This window comes from Prunus mume, linkage group LG8, assembly GCF_029339155.1.
Source record: "Prunus mume cultivar Tortuosa linkage group LG8, ASM2933915v1, whole genome shotgun sequence".
Taxonomy (NCBI): domain Eukaryota; kingdom Viridiplantae; phylum Streptophyta; class Magnoliopsida; order Rosales; family Rosaceae; genus Prunus; species Prunus mume.
Window position 1 is genome coordinate 12,650,789 of NC_142705.1, and position 18,141 is coordinate 12,668,929.

The window sequence follows — 18,141 nt, forward strand, 5'->3', positions numbered from 1 at the left end:
AAGTGTTTATAACAGGAAGTACAGGCATTCTAGACCTACTAAAGCTGTGGCATATCAGGTGAGGCAATTCTCCTCAGAGCCCTTTTCTTCCAACTTGGATAACATAATATTCTATAATTAGAAAATTCAACCTAACTAAACTACATGCTTAATTTTATTTTTGCTAAGCCTCCCAATTGCAGTACATGGTTTGGTTTTTCCTAATCAAAATAGTTGTCTAATTTTTGTACACATTATCTTGCAATATTTGTGCACGATTGATTACGCTTTCTAATTTTCTGTATTGCAAGAATCTCCATTGAAGTTGTGTTCTTTCTGTTTATATCATGAATTTTTGCCCTATCGATATATCAATGAATTTAACTACTTTACAAAATTATATCATGAGTTTTTTCCCACTATTTATAGACTAGGTCTGCTGTGCGTAGATTCTAAAACCTATTATCTTTTATTTTCTTTAATTAACCAACTAATAACTTGCCCGAATCACTCAACTACCCACCCTATTGTACTTGTACCTAATAATAAGTAGAAAAATAAAACTCTTCTTTCTTGACTACTTGTGATTAAATTAATAGTGAAGTTTAAAAGAGATTACGTTTTTAGAGTACATTAGTGAACCACGTTGAAATCTACTAATTAAATCATTTGTACTAATGATTATTGTGATTTTTAGTGGTATAGTCCACAAACATATGGTCCCCTGCTGGATTAAAGTTCTCTTTTGGGAGTTGGTATTGACAAAATGAGGGGAAGTGAAAGCATAAGAGAACTCTTTTCTTAGTTAATCAAGAAGGGGGTAAAATCTACTAAATCATAATGTAAAACACATTAACCAAGAAAGCAGGGCCAATTTAGACATTTTGACATTTTCTAATCACAAAATTATGTGCCCCATGCATCACGCATATGGGCACCGGTATCCATAATCCATAATATCCCATCAAAAAGAAAAGCTTATAAATTCTTTTTCTTTTTTCTTTTTTCTTTTTCTTTTTATAGAGAGATATTAGAGAGAGAAATCAACCTAAGAACTCGTAGTATAAATAAATGATTTTAATGACTTGAGCTACACACCCTTCCGAATCATATGAAATCTTTGAGAAAGGAGAAGAAAGTTGTGCTAAAAACGACAGGTGAGAGTTATAATTGTCGAGCCCGTAAAAGGAGCTTCTTGTAAAGCTGAGTGCTTCAGAGACAGAGAGAACTCCATTAAAGTACACACTGCCCATTCATCCATCTCTCTCTGTTCTGCGTTTGGCTCCATTATTTTTGTACCTCTCTCTCTCTCTCAGACAAATTACACAAACAAAATCTCTCTCTCTCTCTCTCTTTCTCTCTCCGAGAGGCTCAGAGCTGGCATGGGCCACTGTCAGGTCTCTGCTTTTCACTATCCCTCCATATTCACCACCTTTATCACTCTCTCACTACTGCTTCTTTAGAAAGAGAAACTAACCTCTCTCTCTCTCTCTCTCTCTCTATATATATATATATATATATATATAATATTGAGGCACATTCATGAACCCAAAAAATATTATGAATGCACTGTAGAGGTCAACCATGGAAATGAGCTCGAGCTCCATGACCGAGTCAGGGAGCTCATCTTCCTCTTCCCCACCAAACTCCTCCACTGAGTCACTCAACGGCTTAAAATTCGGCCAGAAAATCTACTTTGAGGATGCGAGTCTCGGAGCTTCATACAAATCCGGGTCTGCCGGGTCTTCTTCTTCTTCTGGGGCTACACCGCCAAAGAAGCAAAGGGCCGGGCATTTGGCTCATCCGGGTCAGCCACCCAGGTGCCAGGTTGAAGGCTGCCAGGTGACACCAAGCTCACAAAACATACAATACACCTGACTCTACTATATTACAGCTAGCCTCAAAGATATTAATTCTCCTAGAAAGAATCATGCCAGAAAAATGGTTAAACTAGTTTTCTAACAGTTTTTCATTCTAGATCAATCTATTATTTGCAGTGTATATAAATTGTATCAATCATCATTTTTTTTTTAACTTTTTATACAAGCGATAATTTACTCTAAATTAATCTAATCTTGAGAAGGGATTCAAACTTGGGTGCGGACTCACTGTCTTGGTCAACTGACCTAACGCACTCTATGTTCAATCATCATTCTTTATTGAATGAAACAGTGGAGTAATTTCAGTGTTCTTACCCAAAACATCAACATTTGTGAGCAGGTAGATCTGAGTGATGCCAAAGCTTACTATTCCAGGCACAAAGTGTGTGGCTTGCACTCTAAGACCCCTAAGGTCATTGTTGCTGGTCTTGAACAGAGGTTTTGCCAACAATGTAGCAGGTCAGCAAGCACTTGACTTTTTTCTAATAAAGTTTTTGAATTTCATTGTTGGCTATTTTTTAAATTTCATTGTTCGACTTTCAAGTTTTATAAATTTTCTGGCAAACTAACATCTTTGGTGCTTGGTGGGGTTGTAGCTTGTGTTTCTGGTGGTTGTTGGTTTTTGTTTGTAATCTAGCTGTGCTACTTTCCAATTTGTCAAATTCTATTTGTGAGTGAGTATTGTGTTATATATCTTGTTCTTGGTGATTGTTATTCTGAGTGTTAGCTGCTTTGGACCTTGATGAAGGCTTTTCGGCTTTACTTGTTTTCTTAAATGATGCATTTGGAAGTGTTGCATTTCAATGCTTCACTTGCAAGCCTCGTATGCTAAAGTTATGGTGAGATTATTTTCATGAGCTGCATTGAGGATTGAGAACCAGCAACACAGTTCTCACACTGTAAATTGTGACTAATGAATCGCTTGCAGCAATAGTGAATAGACTAACAACTTGGGTTGAAACAGATATAACCAATGTTTCAAATTTCTTAAAGTTCTTGTGATCAATTTGATAGCCTGTGAGAATCATGTCATTCTGAACAGATTTCATTTGCGAGTATAAGATTTGAATTTAGCAGTAAAAATACCTGTGGTACTAGATGGTTTTAGGATTATCTGGTCTCTATGATGGTTCTGATATTTTGGTATAAAATTACAATTGTGATATGTTTTTTGGCATTGGCAATCTTTCAAAAATGAATCTTACATGCCTATGCTGCTATACCAAGTGTGAAACATTCTTCTAAATTACAGCAGGAAGTGCGAGCTATACCGGCATGACATAAAATTTCGAGATTTGCTTCATCAATTCTCTGTCGAGTGACAGAAAACTTGTACATTGTATCGTCTCTTTAATGGTTTATTCTTTGAGATCTTAACATGACCCTTTCAAACTAGCAGCATATGAGTAGGGTATTAAGTTCATGATACTTCCCTATGTTTTACTTTGTTCATCAATATTTTTTCATTGTATTTGAGTTTGGAGGTTGAAAATGGTTGTGTTTTTGTATTATTAGGCCCCGTTCGGTAATGTTTTAAGGGGTTGTTTTCATTTTCAAAAAACAAAAATGAGGCAAAAACACGTGTACTTGTAGAAAATAGAAAAAAGTTGTTTTCATTGTCATGGGAAACATGTTCATAAAAAGAACTCACATATTATTATTTCAAATTGTACTACCAGACACGTTTTCATTGTTTTTGTTTTCTGAATATGTTTTCTAATTAATCTACCAGACGCATTTTCATTTCCTGAAAATGCAAATTCGTTTTCTTGTTTTCATTCTCTGAAAATATTCTAAGAAAACATTCTTCGAAAATATTACCGGATGGGCCCTTAGTATTGTTAAAGGTCTTGGTCTTTCTGCTGAGGGCTTTTCTTTTTTGTACTAGAACATCTAGCATCCAGTGAATTTCAGGTCTCAACGGTTGTGTCACAAGCACAACCTATGTATGCCCTTTTTAGAAGAATCTAGATCCCTGGCTTAGCCAAACTAAACACTAATTAAATGTCTGCTTTTGCTTTTGTTAATGTACAAATTTCTTCAAGTCTTTGATTCAGGCCCTACATTAATGGTAAATAATTTTCTTTCCCTCACAGATTTCATCAGCTTCCTGAATTTGACCAAGGAAAACGTAGTTGCCGTAGACGCCTGGCTGGTCATAATGAGCGCCGGAGAAAGCCACAACCTGGATCCGTATCTACGCGTTTTGGCCAACTTTCTTCGTCTCTCTTTGGTTAGACATACCTCATCATAGTTGAATTTCCCTTTAAAATACATTTCTGCGCTCTCTATGTTTTTTCAGTTTCCTCTTAGGCTACGTATAAAAAGGCAATAAAATGTTTTACTTGAAATGATAGAAAACAGCAACAGAGTTGGAAGCTTTCTGATGGACTTTACTGCATACCGAAGGCCTGCTGATAGGGATGCATGGGCGACCACGAGAACTTCTGAGCGAGTACCTGTTAATCAAAATGCCAATGGCACGGGGAAGTTTCTTCAACATCCATGGCAGAGCAACTCTGTTACTACATCCGGCCGTTATCTACAGGGTTCAGCAGGCGGGACTAGTTATCCTGATCCTGGAATTCCTCCTCGAGAATGCGTCACAGGAGTCGCTGACTCAAGCTGTGCTCTCTCTCTTCTGTCAAATCAACCATGGGGCTCTAGAAACCGACCATCGGGTGTTGGGATGAATGCCTACTTGAATACCTGGATGAACACCCAAGGGGTAGCTGTGACTCAACCAATGGCTCATGCTGGGACCTCCAATCACTTTCCAACCACTTCGTTGGGTTTCAAGGGAAATGAGGCTGGTAGCAGCTCACATGAAATGCTTCCCGATCTGGGTCTCGGTCAAATCTCACAGCCTCTCAGTCGTCAGTACTCTGGTGTGCTTGAGCTGTCTCAACAGAACAGGAGGCAGCAGCACATGGAACTTGGACACACCAGGGGCTATGACTCCTCCACCAACCAGCAGATGCACTGGTCACTTTAAAAGGGGTCCCTCATTCTCTAGTTCTTGAGGATGCCTTAGTGTGACTTAAAAAACTTTGGAACTTTTCTTGCAGGTTTTTATGTCTTGTTGGGTAGCAACCCAAACTGATCATGCTTTCTATGTTAAGAATACGAATATTGTAATCTAGGTTAGCCTCGAAGGCTTGAACTGTCTACCTAGCAATAAAGCTACGATTTGGATGAGTAGAGTCATTCTATAGTGAGGGCATTATTGAAGGCCCTTAGATGAGGTCCTATCTCTAACCGTTGGATCAAACTAACCAATTTAATCTAACGGTTAAGAGATAGGTTATCATCTAAGGAAGGCCCTCACTATATAATTCTTGCCCTATTAGTATTGGTGGTTAGTTTGTGAATTACTGTGAAGCACTTTGGGCTAAAATTGTGCCGTCGGGTGTTGATGCTTGCAATATGGCTGTGGCTCATAGTTCAGCTTAATTTTCGAACAGGTTCGCACTAAATGTTCTCTTCTATTTTTTATTTCAAACACCATAGATTTACAGGTTGAATCTTAAGACTGGTGGGCCCTAAATTTGTCCAGATAAAAACCTACAATGTTTCATGAGTTATACTGTAATCCAATTTGGCAAACAAATATTAGAGATTTCATAGCCACATAGATTAATTTGCAAAACCATTGGGCAAACCTTTCCAAATATAAATAAAGTACGCAAGTTTATTGTTGAGCACCGAGCTTCTAAATACATGTACGACTCCTGCTCTGAGGAAATTCCACAAGTTCTTTTTTCGGTTACAAGGCGGGATGAACCCTAAAAACAAAAAAGAACTAACAAAGAACAACACTTACTTCAGGGCAAAGCCCCGCCTAATCTGTCATCCACAAGTTCTATAATTGTGTACATATGGTTATTTATCCACACACCCGGGAGATATTTCAAACAGAACTCACAGAGGTGTGATTTAGTACAATCTCGATTATAAGGATTTTCCCAACATAGTTATGAGGGTTAGCTGCTGCAACTTTCAATTGAATATCTGAGTGAGCAACTTCAGTTCCTTCCTACTGGTTTTTCACTCAGAGAATTGCACATTGGAGGATAGGAACTTACGTAGTCAATCGGCAGCAAGAATGAAAAAAAAAATCTTCATAACAAGCAAGTGCATCCATCTCCAAAGAAGAGGTGCATTACCTCTCAGTATTCTCTGTTCAAAAAGGAAGAAGGTCTGGGTGTCCACAGCATTAGGGAACTTAGATCAGTGGTCATCTTCATCAGCTCCAGGGCAGTGGGATAATAGTGCCTCCATTGATTCATACTGAAATAAACAGCAGAATCTTTAGCATGACAATCGAAAATGTTGTAATTGCAGTTCAGATTTGAAAACAAGCAATTTAGCTCAAATTTCCCTCTTGGAAGTAAATGATAATTCCTAAATCTTTGTAAGAGTTTAACAAGTCCATTACTGGGCTTACCTGACATCCACAAAAGAGGCAGTATCGATGCTCATCTCTCAGTTTCATCAATATCTCTAGCAAATCCTGCAGGCAGAAAGTAACCATCATCACAGGTTTTTTCCTGGCATAACTAATATTTCAACTTTCCCAAATAACATCGAGCAGTAATAATCCAAAGGCATTAGGACAAGGAAGAAACAGAAAGGGATGGAAATACGTCTACAAGGCCTGGAAATAGACCCAACTCCTGATACACCCAAGAAAGAGTATCTAGCATAGCAGCACTACAATAATCTGGATACTATCAACTCACATATCCTCAAATTAGCTCTTGGTTGTTAAATTATTCAAAGCTGAAACTTTCAAACCTAGTTATTACAAAGACAACCTAAAAGTTTATCCTAAGCCCAGTATAAGTCTCCAGTTGTTGACCACCAACTATATACGAAAAATTTGATTCCGGCAGGAAGATCAATGACACAATCAACAAGACTTTGGTTTAAATTCCACAATATGCAACATTATATAAAGGCCACATTTGCTTTATCATGTTATCTAGGATTCTAGTGAAACTCATAGATGACGGGACTTGTTCTCAGTTAAATTTCCAATTTAAGAGAGCCGGCACTAACTGAAAAATAACCCAAAAACAGTTTCAATTTGGATGGAAATCATCATAATCCATCTAATGTTCTTCATTATGCATGTCAACAATGCATTTAATCCAAAATTTCAGTCATATTACATTAAAATGATGCTCACTAAACCAATTATGCACTAAAATAAAAAGGACAACAATTCAAGAAACATACCTCTTCTGTAATTTCTTCCTCTTCCTCTTCCTCTTCCTCTTCCTCCCCTTCACCCTCCTCTTCTTCATCCTCATTCTTCTCAGGCGGCACAACTTCCTTATTCTCCAATTGATCCAAAGCCGCCTGCGCCTTGTTAAAATTGACCACAACTCTCCGACTCCGCCACTGTGACTTTTTCCTAGACCCAAACTCCTCCATCATAACCTCCTCGTTCCTCCTCTCTGCCCAAGTCCTTATTTCTTCTCTCTTCCTCTTCTCCTTATGTGGGTCCTCCCGCCCAATTCCAGCCCGTGAGCGCCGAATGTCAATCTTCACTGGCTCAGCCTGGCCTGATCCCTCCTTGCCAAGAGCTGAGCCTGGGGTATACCCCATTTGTTTTAAAAGTTTGAATCCTATGTTGGATTGTGGAATAGGAGCAGTCTCTATTTTGGCCAAGGTTTTCTCATCCTCTTCCTGCTGCTTTCTCTCCCTATCGAGTTTACGCTGTTCTTGCCAGTTTAGTGCTTTGGATTTTTTCTTAGAGGGTTGAATACTTTGGTTTTTGCTATTAGAAATCTGAAATATAGATAGGTACATTACTGTTAGAGCTTTTGTTCACCAAAAATGAAGAATTAGCTCAAAAACACAAAACTCATGCTCCATGATGCAAACAAACCATTCATGACAATTGAGAAAGAAACTAACAAACCCAGAAACAAAATAAAAGCTACAAAAACGAGTCAGAACTAGGTCTCATGATTCTTATGATGCATTTTCTAGGGAACCAAACAGAAAATTAACCCTACAAGTTAAAAACCCTACCTTTTTGGATAAAAGTCCTGGAGGGCCGGAGGCTTCTGGAGTCAGGAACTGAGAGAGGTCCCCCATGTAATCATCTTCTTCCGACATAGCCAGAGAGCTCGAGCACCCGCACAACGATTCACTAAGCAAAAACGAACAGTAAGCCTTTGAATTATTTTCCTTTTATTTTCATTTTTTTTAAATAAAGAAAAAACAAAAATCAATTTTCTGAAGAACCCAAGACTATTGGGCTTGGGCCGGGTTTTTATTAGGCCCAGTTTTGTAACAAACTCCGGAGAAGTGGCACGTGCGAAAATAACGAAACTAACGGTTTTGTGCTGATGTGGGGTCCAGCTATTCAACGATTGTCAAACTCGTTAAGACATTGTATCAGTCTCTCTCTGGCTCTCTGCAACCTCCACAGCACACATTCCAAACCCTCTCTGCTTTACAATATCTCTCTCTCTCTCTCTCTCTCTCTCTCTCTGTGCCTGTTGCTTCCTCCAAAGGTTCATTTATAAACCCTAAGCATTTCTATATTCAATCTACAGCTTCGACGTCGTTTTTGTCTTTAGCTTTTTTTGAGAATTGTGTTCTTGATTGCGATTTCGGTTAGTTCTACACTCTTTCTTGAACACACTGTTCCGTTTGGTTTCCGAGAAAATGAGGGAAAATGAAAGAAAATGCGTTTAACTTTAGTTTATGTTACACTGTTTCTGAAACGATTTCTTCCGTTTGATTACCGCAGTCTGATTCTCGAGGATATGGCTAAACAGAGCCCATGTGTGTGCTTCGCGGTAATTGTCATCTCCGCCATTCTGGTTTCAGAGGCTGGGGCATTTACTGATCCGCGTGATGGTATGATCCTTCCTTTTTTTCTTCTTGATTTTCTTGGCGTTCTATATGGAGTCTTTTTCACTGTTAAAGTTGATAGATGTTGTAGAAACTGATCGTTGGTGAAGATCGTTGTTCAGATATAGAGTGTTCGTTATCCTCTGTTTGGTCACTGAGAAAGTGTAGGAAAAGTAGAAAAGAAATAGAGTAGAATTTTGAGCTTTAAATTCTCGGTTATTCAGGACGGGGGGAAAAGGGGGCAACAAAGTTTTAATTTTAATGTGTTCGAAGCAAAAGAATCAGAATTTAGAAGGCTCGAATTTTGTGCCGATTAATTTTCCAGGGTTTTACGAGCAACCAAACAGCAAGACCGCAGCTTTGGGCGGGAAAATTACGGAACGGTCTTTTGCTCAAAACGACCTGTCGTCTTTGAACAGTATTAGAAAGAGTAATTTTTGTGGTGGTTTGAAGAAATAATAATTCATAATTAATCAATTGGACTTTCTTACTTCTCCCAGTTTACCAACAAAAATTAAAATTAAAAATCAATTGGACTACCATGTTGTGCATTCTGCTGAGAAGGGCAGAAATTTTTTATTTTTTATTTTTTTTTCTTCTGGAATAAAATATGCATTTAGAATAATCTTAGCTGTACTGGTTTCAAGTTTATTATTTCACTCTGTGCATTGCAGTCACTGGTCTTCAAGATCTTTACAGAGCCCTTAACCACCCACCACAGCTGAAGGGATGGAGATCGGACGGCGGGGATCCTTGTGGTGAATCATGGCGTGGAGTGTCATGTTCTGGGTCATCTTTAATATACCTGTAATGCACACAGCTCCATTAACTTTGCACCTTTTCAGACTTGGGCTACCTTAACAATGTACCAAACTTAATTCTTCTCTCACCTTATGCAGTAAACTTCATGGTCTGAGTCTCTCAGGGTATCTTACTGGCGAGCTCTATAACTTCTTCAATCTGAAACAATTGTAAGTGATCATTCTGCTGTTTTTTAGCTTTACATATGCCGGTGCAAGCACAACTTTTGCTGATTCATTTTCATCTGGTTTCGAATCTTCTAGGGACGTTAGTTCGAATAACATTGTGGGTGAAATTCCATATGTCTTACCCCCTAATGCTACTCATATGTAAGTATGATGCTTAGTTCAGATAACTGATTGGTTAAATTTCATATTTTAGATCATCTACTTTTTCTTTTTCTTTTTTAATTGTGATAATTCAGCTTTCTCACATGTACAGAAATATGGCATGCAACTATATGACCCAAAATATTCCCCATTCTTTACCTACCATGAAAAGCCTCCGACATTTGTGAGTTGCTTATTCCCTGACTGATTTATGGTTCATGATTGTTCTGTCATAAACTGAAATTTTTCCTTCCTTGCAGGAATCTAAGCCACAATTTGTTATCTGGACCTATTGGCAATGTATTTACCGGCCTACAGAATTTAAGAGAACTGTATGCTTCTTTTCATGTAACTCTTTTAATGTTGGGCTTCAAGTGAAATTGAAATGAGGGTTTTAACTTTGATCCTTTAAGTTGATGTGGAATAAAAGATGCTCAACTTTTAATCTTCTTTGTTGGTATATCACGGGTTTGTTGATTTCTATTTTTGTTCTCTAAATCGCAGCATGTTGTCATTGGATGAATTCTGATCTGGTTGAGATATCAAATTACAAGATTGGACAATGGTCAGGCTGCAATATAATATGCCTTTCTTACTGGTGAGTTTTTGTTTTCTGCAGGGATTTGTCGTATAATAACTTCACTGGAGATCTACCAAGTTCATTTGGATCCTTGACAAATCTCACTGGATTGTGAGTTTTTGTTTTGTTTTAAACTTTTTTTCCCTATGTTGCAGTGCTTTCATTCTTGGGATAGTCTATTTCTACAATTACGTGTCATTGATTCACATATCCATTGGGTGCATCTGCAGGTACTTGCAGAATAACAAATTTACTGGATCAGTTGCTTATCTAGCTGAGCTTCCGCTAACTGATATGTAGGTTTCTACCTACCTGCCTTTTGCTGTGTTTTGCATTTTTGTTTATCTGTTTTCTTATTGCTTGCTTGCACATTTTCTGTTGACAGGAACATTCAAGATAATTATTTCAGCGGTATCATTCCAAATCATTTTCAGTCCATACCAAATTTATGGTAAGTGATCAGTTGTTATTACAACTCCTCCTCCTGCAAAGGAAAAAAAATAAGTAAACATATACATTTATCTTCTTTCAGGTTTGGGGGAAATAATTTTCATGTAGGGGATAACTCTCCACCCTGGGACTTCCCTCTGCAAACCCAGGCAACTGCCATTGAACAGAACATCCCTGCCCCTCCAGCAGCTCAGTCAAGTGCCATTGCGAAGAACCCCTCTAAGAAATTAGGTGGACACAAGAAGAAAAGGATTGGCCCTGGAGGAATAGCGTTTTTGGTTGGTGGAGGAACTCTAGTGGCATCATGTGTGGCCCTTTACATTGCAGTTCGAATCAATCAATCGCGTGCACAGAGGCTTATAACCTTGGGGAGCAGTAATAGCTCAATGCATTCTCTCTCAGTCAGAAATACTGCCAGAGGTAAACTCTCACTCACTTTCATACTGATCCTGTATACAATCTGTCAGTAAATAATTGTAGTAATCTTTATAATTTAACCAACAGGCCTGAAATCTGTACTCTTGCAATCAATTAAAGTAAAGATTATTGCCCTGCTAGTTTAGTCCAAAGCACATTTACCTTAGCTCTCATCTATAAACGAGCCAACCGCTGCAAGCTCAATCCTATGCTTAGCTCAGAAATGAAGTTCTTCTTGTAATATATTGTATCATCTCACTGATTCGATATCATTTTAGCTTTGAAAGTGAATGCGTAGGTGGTGGTATCATCTGTATATGCCCTTTCAGACATGGTGTTTAAACCTGAAATCCAGGTTTAAAGACATTCCTTGTAACTAATGGCACAAACCTCCTCTTGATATCAACATGTCTACTGGCAATAAATTTTGACATGAACTTGTCTTAATCCACTTCTGCTGCATAGCTTCTCCTTGCCTTTTCTTTTTCAGTTTTTATTTTAAATTTTTGATCTGCTCCCTGCCTTGTTATATATGGCTCTTCTACTGCAGAAGAAAGCCCACAAATATTGGCCTTCAGGTCACCCATTCTACCTCCTAGGCGACTACCTCTTGCTTACAGAATGCAGAAAAATCCTAGAAGGAAAAGTTTCTCTGATAAGTACAGATTCCCAATGAGAGCAAAGCAGTACACTGTGGCAGAGCTTCAATTAGCTACAAACAGCTTCTGTCAAGAAAACTTTCTGGGTGAAGGATCTCTTGGTTCGGTTTACAAGGCCTTGTTTCCTAACGGCCAAGTATAAACCTGAAATTTCCTTAGACTAATTATTTCTACTTATAGCCACAGTGAATTCCTATGGAACTCGTGAGAATTATTTGACTGTTATTCCTTTGTTTCAGATTTTGGCTGTGAAGAACATCAACATGGCAGGATTGTCTTTCAATGAAGAAGAACAATTCTTGTATGTCATTTGGACTGCTTCGCGTTTGACTCACCCAAACATAGTACCACTGGTTGGCTATTGTGTAGAGCATGGACAGCATCTTGTTGTGTATGAGTATGTTAGAAATTTATCCCTTCATGATGCTCTGCACAGTGATGAATACAAGCCTTTGTCATGGGGCCTTCGTCTCCAGATTGCTCTTGATGTTGCACAAGCTTTAGAGTAAGTATTGTATTCTCCAGCAAGTTCATATCCTTTAGTCCACACCTAGTGGAACAACGTTTCGAATAAATAATTACTGAGTCGCAAACTGTAACTATTATCCCTTTTTTCCAATGAAATGTGGATTTTAATTGCAATATACATCACGAATCATGATCTTGAAAGTTAGAAAGTTTTAAAGAGTTCTTAGTTCCTAGGTAGCAATTGATCCCTTCTATGTGAGGGAAATAATGTAGTTATCCTCGTTACTAATCTGTTTGGTTTATTTGGATTTCAGCTATTTGCACTCCACATTCACACCACCAGTTGCTCATAGCAACTTGAAGAGTGCCAATATCTTACTTGATGAAGAACTTGCTCCTCGAATCTGTGACTGTGGGCTTGCAATTTTGAGGCCACTTACAAGCAATAGGCTTAAGCTAAAGGTATATACTTTTAATCAGTCCTACTTCTATGCTGATACAAAACAATTGGTAATAAACTGACACAGGTTAAACTGCTTAACTTCATATTTCTGATGCAAACAGGCTTCAGAAAATGCTATCGGTGACACTGGCTACATTGCACCTGAGCATGGCCAACCAGGCATTGATAGCACAAAGTGTGACATCTATGCCTATGGAGTGTTGCTTTTGGAGCTACTAACAGGAAGGAAACCTTTCGATAAGTACGCATGGTTCATATGCATTTTTCCCATTTCTCAACATTATTATTGTCTTGTTTCTTGATTGTGAACGTATGCTGCTATTTTGATATACATAGTTCAAGACCAAGGGAGGAGCAATCACTGGTGAAATGGGCTTCATTCCGGCTTCATGACAGTGAGAGTCTTGCTGAGATGATTGATCCCGGCATTATAAGGACATTTTCCTCCAAGGCTATCTCCCAGTTTGCTGACATTGTCTCCCTCTGTATACAGGTACAAGCACATACTTTAAATTTATGCATTAAGAGAATCTCTGTTGTCTTAGGGAAGTCCAAAACCAAAAACCGATTCTAGTACTGTTATTACTTGAAGCTATTAGTTGAAAGCTGTGTTTTTAGAAGTCATTTTTCTGTTGAAGTTGCTTATGCACTGAACAAACGTTAGCTTCTATCTGATAACATGTAATTGCTTTGATGGGTGTTTCTTACCTGTTGAAAAAATTTGATTTTTTTTGTTTGTGTCACTGAAACTTGAACAGCCCGTGAAGGAATTCCGACCGCCAATGTCTGAGGTTGTGGGATCTCTATCAAGACTAATCCAGAAACTGAATTACATGGGGAAAGGTAAAGGAGTAGATGGTTATGGTGTTCAAGTTGACCCTTTCGAGAGATCTTTCCGTTCAACCAACAGCCAGTTCATGGGCTCACCTTCAATGAGCTAGTTGTCCATTTGATCGCTACACACAAACTGGATCTGCTGCGTTGGATGTTTGCTACAAGATTGTGTTCTCTCCCATGACAAATGCTGTATATTCTTTTGTACAGGCCTTCTTTTCATGCATTGGCGTATTTGGCAATCTTCGCCATACGAGAAATTAAAGGGTCCAAAATATATACGTACTATTGCTCTCTGTCATTTTTGTAGACTACACAAAGCTGAAGTGACTGATTTCTGCAAAATTATATGTTGAGTTTGATAACAGTTAGGGAAACTTCTTTAATGGATTCACTGGGATTTTAAAAGACTTTTTTTTTTCTTTTTTTCCTTCAATTTTTGTAAGATCTTGAAGCAAAAAGACAACCACGACTTCAAAAAATAAAAATCAAATCAAATAAAACACAAACGCAAAGTATGGAATGTTTTACTATCATTGGAAGTTAACATCTTCGTGTGCATCAAGGCCACTATTCAAATGGTATTGATGTGTCCGATTATGTTAAACATGGATGATCTCTACAGCTATATCTTCCTTAGCCCACTAAAGTCTAAGGGGGTATTGATCTTTCCAACTATATTAACAGATCTTCCATGAAACATGGATGAAAGGAAGCAACCATCTTCCTATGCACCAAGGCCACTAGTCAAAAGGGTATTGATCTCTCCAATTATATTAACAGGTCTTCCATCGAATATGGATGAAAGGGTGCTTTCACACAGCTTCTTCAGCTCCCGTGTTTTTGCAAGAGCCGCTTCCTGTAATAGAACCAGGAGTTAGTATTTTCCGCCAAAAATTCAAACTGACATTAACAAAGAGAAAGTGGATGATTGCTTTTCTCTGAATAATAGTATTTTTACACAAACAGAAGCAAGATAGGACCAGAGGCCCAGAAGTCAAAAACAACATAAAATGACTGATTCTAGAGTAGCTATCTTTCAGCAGTCAGAGTTAAGGGGAAGGGGAAAGAAAGAAACAGACGTATGATCATAACTACATGGCAAACATAAATTTCCTAATTTTATACCAGAAGAACCAAAAGAATTGACCACTAAAACTGGGAGACTTCAACCCTCCCACTCCCAATATATGTAAGGGTACAAAGCTATCAATAACCTGCTTAGGCCAGGAAGAAGATAATGAATTTTGCAGCTCCATGCGTTTGGCAGCTATGCCCTTCAAACCATCTTTCAACTTAACTTCATGATGCTTCTTTTCTTCCAATGAACTCACTAATCTGTCTAGAAACCTGAAATTAAGGTTGACATAAGTATCCTACTTCAGTTCACAGAACAGAAACAAAACCAAAAAACCCGATTAAGTAGTAAAGAATTATAGTATATGGATAATGGCAAGGCTACTTAAGTAACATGCTAAATATTGCAGCTAGAATGGAAGAGGAATTTAACCTATACCTATTCATTAAAACCACAATTAAAATAAAATTATCCGAAATAGGATTAGCCAATTCTAGAAAGCTGCAACAAGAAGCCAATTTAAACGTTTAAAATTTTTTATTAAAAAACTTATTTGATGGTATAAAGGATCTTTCTGATGTAATGTAACAAACAATTAGGAGTAACCATGCAAAGATAGAAAGAGAAACAAGATCAAGCAAGTACAGTCTCCAGATTTATGGCCTCATTATTTCTTGTACTGACAAAAAGTTACATTCAAGCTGCTAATATACGCAAATTGTCTGTGTGCCGCACAAATTTGGCAGGGAATTTTGTTCAATTTAACTAAATACTGCCACTGATTCTGTTTTTGGGAACATTCTATGATTTTCTTGTTTGAAATTCAAAATATAAACACCTAAAACGAATTTAAAAAAGACACAAATCAAGAAAAAAATATTTTGTATTACCTTTTGGAGTTGAGAATCATAATCAAGTCCCTTGTCTTCCTATTTGTCAGAAGTGAAATGGCCAAAGAAACATCAGATAGCATTGCCTCGATGGCATCATGAGCATATTGCTGCAGCACAAAGGGAGCAACTGCCTGGACTTGATGTTGCAAGGACAAAGTTTCTTCATTCTTCAACTCAACCAATCGCTGATTTAAAAAAGCTTTCACCTGATAGCAGAATATTAATAGAGAACATGAATTCATGTAAAGGAAGCTTCGTGATCAGACCACAGATATAAAACAGGAACTAGCAGGATCTTTCAGTCAAAAACCGAAGAACAAATGGAACAAATAGATCCAATGCAGCCATATGAAAAATTGTCATATACCTCATTCAGATCATCAAGAATCTTGTTCCTGTACTCTGTCTCCAAAAGTTGGCTCCTGCCTTCCTTGATTTCAGTTGTTTCAGTTGAAGTATCAAGACCAGATGTTTGATTGTCTACGATTACATTAGGAAAATTGACATCATCAATCACATCAACCTGAGGAGTCTCAACACTAATATCCCAAGATATCTCTGACACGGAGATCTCTGGGATCTGATCAGATTTTACAGCTTCATTTGGAGCACTCTGCAAGATCTCACTCGCATTAACCATTTCATAAGGACCCAAACCATTACCAGTATCCTCTGTTTCTTCCAAAGTACCAATATCCCAATCAATCTGAGAACTATCCACAGAAAAATCCCAGTCTATACTATCTGCATTAATGTCTACATCCACTTTCACATTGTTTGTCTCATCATTGCTTGATTGAACATTCCCAGAATCAACAACCTCTGAGCCTATAGGGACAGTCAATGATGGGGGATGTTCACGTAAATCTTTCAAGTTTGTCAACACGACCAAAGACCTCTGTGATCACATTCACAAATAACAGAGTTGATTTATGATATTAGTCACAATGATCTCAAATTTCCATCAACATCTACAAACAATAAAGAAGTTATTCTTCATATCATGAAACAAATAAAAAATTATCGCCTTACATCCTTGTCCGTGTGAGCATCTCTAACAAAGTTTGAATAATACTCCAGAGCCCTTGACACAGAATCACCATTTAAAACTTCCAAAATCTTGCTAAATGTACTTGGAAGTGATTTCGCAGTCTCTAAAAGTTCCAACCTCACATTTTTTCCCTAAAGAAAAGAACCAGACAGACAGATACCAAATTTAAGAAGGAAAACCTATCAAGCCAAATGAGAAAACAAGTAGGGGGGTCCAAGATATAACCTGCAGTCCAAGTTCTTGACAAGCCTCTACATACTTGGCTGCTGATAGAGCTGCACTTCTCTTAATATCAGCTTCCTTGTGCTCTAGTTCTGCTAATTGTTGCTGAATCTTTTGCACCTGCTTTTTCTGATATGGACTTCATAACAGGAGAAAAAGAATAATCAATACAAATCACATATAAATACCCTTAAGTTTTAACTATTCTTCTTATCATGAAGTAACCAAGCAGGCAATGACAAAACCACAATCTTACATCTCATAGTTCACATTCTGAACCATTATTTGAGCAGCCTCGCCAAGATATACATAATCTTTCTCAAAAGAACGTACAATTGATTCCCAAGCACCCTACCCAAACAAAACACAAAATTTATACACGCATATATATTCATATTAGAATTCAAGTATGTTTGTGCAAAGGAGAAAGAGAGAGAGTTGAAGGTCTTACAGCAGCACCGGATAGCCGGCCGAATATATTCCGGGTTTCTGGAGCTGACTTCGCAAGAATATCATATATCTGTTTGGCCTCCAAGTAACCAATTCCTAGAAATAGCATTTTAGTTAACCCATTGAGACGAAATTACGAATTCTCAAGCACCCAATTCCCAATAGAATCACAAATTCACAATTCGAAAATGGATTAAGTTTGAAAAAACCAACCATCAGCCTCTAAGCTACTGAAATAGGGATTGATATCTTTAGGAAGGGAAGCGAATTCCTTGGAAATCCGAGCTCTCGCTGCTGCCAATCGCTTTCTCCAGTCTCCAGGTATTCTCTTCCGATCAACCAGCCATTCTTCAATTCAATCCCAACGAACAAAATTATCAATCCCCAAAAAAACATAAATATAAAAAAATCTGAAAGGAAAAATTGAGTTCCGGTGGTTCTATGTACCTCCGAGACGAGAAAATGTGATGTCGATTGGGAGTTTGCCAATGTCTTCTGGCATTTTCCGGGAAAACGTTTTCTAGGGAAAGCAGTTTCCCTTCTTCTCAGAATCTCAGCTCTGTGTGATTTGAGAAATGGGTGAAAGACTGTAAAGTCTGAAATGAAAGCGGTTGCAGGAGGTTTACGGGTAAACGGGTCGGGGCCCAAATGAAAAACAACACGGTTTACGGACTGCCGTCGTATAGGAGGCCCAATTTTGAGGGAGGGGCAAAA

General features: G+C 38.0%; 4 protein-coding genes across 4 annotated transcripts; 2 read left to right on the top strand and 2 right to left on the bottom strand.

Moving 5' to 3' along the window:
• Nucleotides 1–1,431: 1,431 nt before the first annotated feature.
• LOC103339433 (squamosa promoter-binding-like protein 9) lies at nucleotides 1,432–5,062 on the top strand. The gene is made up of 4 exons (XM_008242731.3): nucleotides 1,432–1,821; nucleotides 2,200–2,318; nucleotides 3,956–4,092; nucleotides 4,217–5,062. The coding sequence occupies exons 1-4, from the start codon at nucleotides 1,564–1,566 to the stop codon at nucleotides 4,852–4,854; spliced, it is 1,152 nt and encodes a 383-aa protein (XP_008240953.2). The 5' UTR covers nucleotides 1,432–1,563; the 3' UTR covers nucleotides 4,855–5,062.
• Nucleotides 5,063–5,522: 460 nt separating this feature from the next.
• Nucleotides 5,523–8,036, bottom strand: LOC103339434 (D111/G-patch domain-containing protein). Its single transcript, XM_008242732.2, has 4 exons — nucleotides 7,902–8,036; nucleotides 7,101–7,655; nucleotides 6,307–6,372; nucleotides 5,523–6,149 (listed from the first exon to the last, which is right to left on the bottom strand). Exons 1-4 carry the CDS (start codon nucleotides 7,986–7,988, stop codon nucleotides 6,090–6,092), a joined length of 768 nt encoding a protein of 255 aa, XP_008240954.2. The 5' UTR covers nucleotides 7,989–8,036; the 3' UTR covers nucleotides 5,523–6,089.
• SRF2 (STRUBBELIG-receptor family 2) lies at nucleotides 7,911–14,269 on the top strand. Its single transcript, XM_089043026.1, has 17 exons — nucleotides 7,911–8,039; nucleotides 8,629–8,738; nucleotides 9,407–9,539; nucleotides 9,632–9,703; nucleotides 9,797–9,862; nucleotides 9,975–10,046; nucleotides 10,123–10,194; nucleotides 10,482–10,553; nucleotides 10,673–10,738; nucleotides 10,828–10,893; nucleotides 10,975–11,312; nucleotides 11,860–12,104; nucleotides 12,208–12,473; nucleotides 12,751–12,898; nucleotides 13,001–13,140; nucleotides 13,236–13,392; nucleotides 13,658–14,269. The coding sequence occupies exons 2-17, from the start codon at nucleotides 8,645–8,647 to the stop codon at nucleotides 13,838–13,840; spliced, it is 2,190 nt and encodes a 729-aa protein (XP_088899152.1). The 5' UTR covers nucleotides 7,911–8,039; nucleotides 8,629–8,644; the 3' UTR covers nucleotides 13,841–14,269.
• On the bottom strand, nucleotides 14,207–18,035 carry LOC103339519 (CDK5RAP3 protein homolog). The gene is made up of 10 exons (XM_089043027.1): nucleotides 17,875–18,035; nucleotides 17,641–17,775; nucleotides 17,429–17,523; nucleotides 17,234–17,328; nucleotides 16,981–17,116; nucleotides 16,737–16,886; nucleotides 16,072–16,602; nucleotides 15,702–15,910; nucleotides 14,951–15,083; nucleotides 14,207–14,592 (listed from the first exon to the last, which is right to left on the bottom strand). The coding sequence occupies exons 1-10, from the start codon at nucleotides 17,927–17,929 to the stop codon at nucleotides 14,461–14,463; spliced, it is 1,671 nt and encodes a 556-aa protein (XP_088899153.1). The 5' UTR covers nucleotides 17,930–18,035; the 3' UTR covers nucleotides 14,207–14,460.
• Between the last annotated feature and the right edge of the window lie 106 nt (nucleotides 18,036–18,141).

Coding starts and splice junctions, on each gene's coding strand:
- LOC103339433 (XM_008242731.3), top strand. CDS start 1,564: ATGGAAATGAGCTCGAGCTCCATGACCGAGTCAGGGAGCTCATCTTCC. Junction 2,319..3,955: donor TTTTGCCAACAATGTAGCAG/GTCAGCAAGCAC, acceptor TTTCCCTCACAG/ATTTCATCAGCTTCCTGAAT. Junction 4,093..4,216: donor ACTTTCTTCGTCTCTCTTTG/GTTAGACATACC, acceptor TTGAAATGATAG/AAAACAGCAACAGAGTTGGA.
- LOC103339434 (XM_008242732.2), bottom strand. CDS start 7,988: ATGTCGGAAGAAGATGATTACATGGGGGACCTCTCTCAGTTCCTGACT. Junction 7,656..7,901: donor CAGGACTTTTATCCAAAAAG/GTAGGGTTTTTA, acceptor TCTATATTTCAG/ATTTCTAATAGCAAAAACCA. Junction 6,150..6,306: donor GCCTCTTTTGTGGATGTCAG/GTAAGCCCAGTA, acceptor TGTTTATTTCAG/TATGAATCAATGGAGGCACT.
- SRF2 (XM_089043026.1), top strand. CDS start 8,645: ATGGCTAAACAGAGCCCATGTGTGTGCTTCGCGGTAATTGTCATCTCC. Junction 9,540..9,631: donor GGGTCATCTTTAATATACCT/GTAATGCACACA, acceptor CACCTTATGCAG/TAAACTTCATGGTCTGAGTC. Junction 9,863..9,974: donor CCCCCTAATGCTACTCATAT/GTAAGTATGATG, acceptor TCACATGTACAG/AAATATGGCATGCAACTATA.
- LOC103339519 (XM_089043027.1), bottom strand. CDS start 17,929: ATGCCAGAAGACATTGGCAAACTCCCAATCGACATCACATTTTCTCGT. Junction 17,776..17,874: donor CACATTTTCTCGTCTCGGAG/GTACATAGAACC, acceptor ATTGAATTGAAG/AATGGCTGGTTGATCGGAAG. Junction 17,524..17,640: donor CAGTAGCTTAGAGGCTGATG/GTTGGTTTTTTC, acceptor TGCTATTTCTAG/GAATTGGTTACTTGGAGGCC.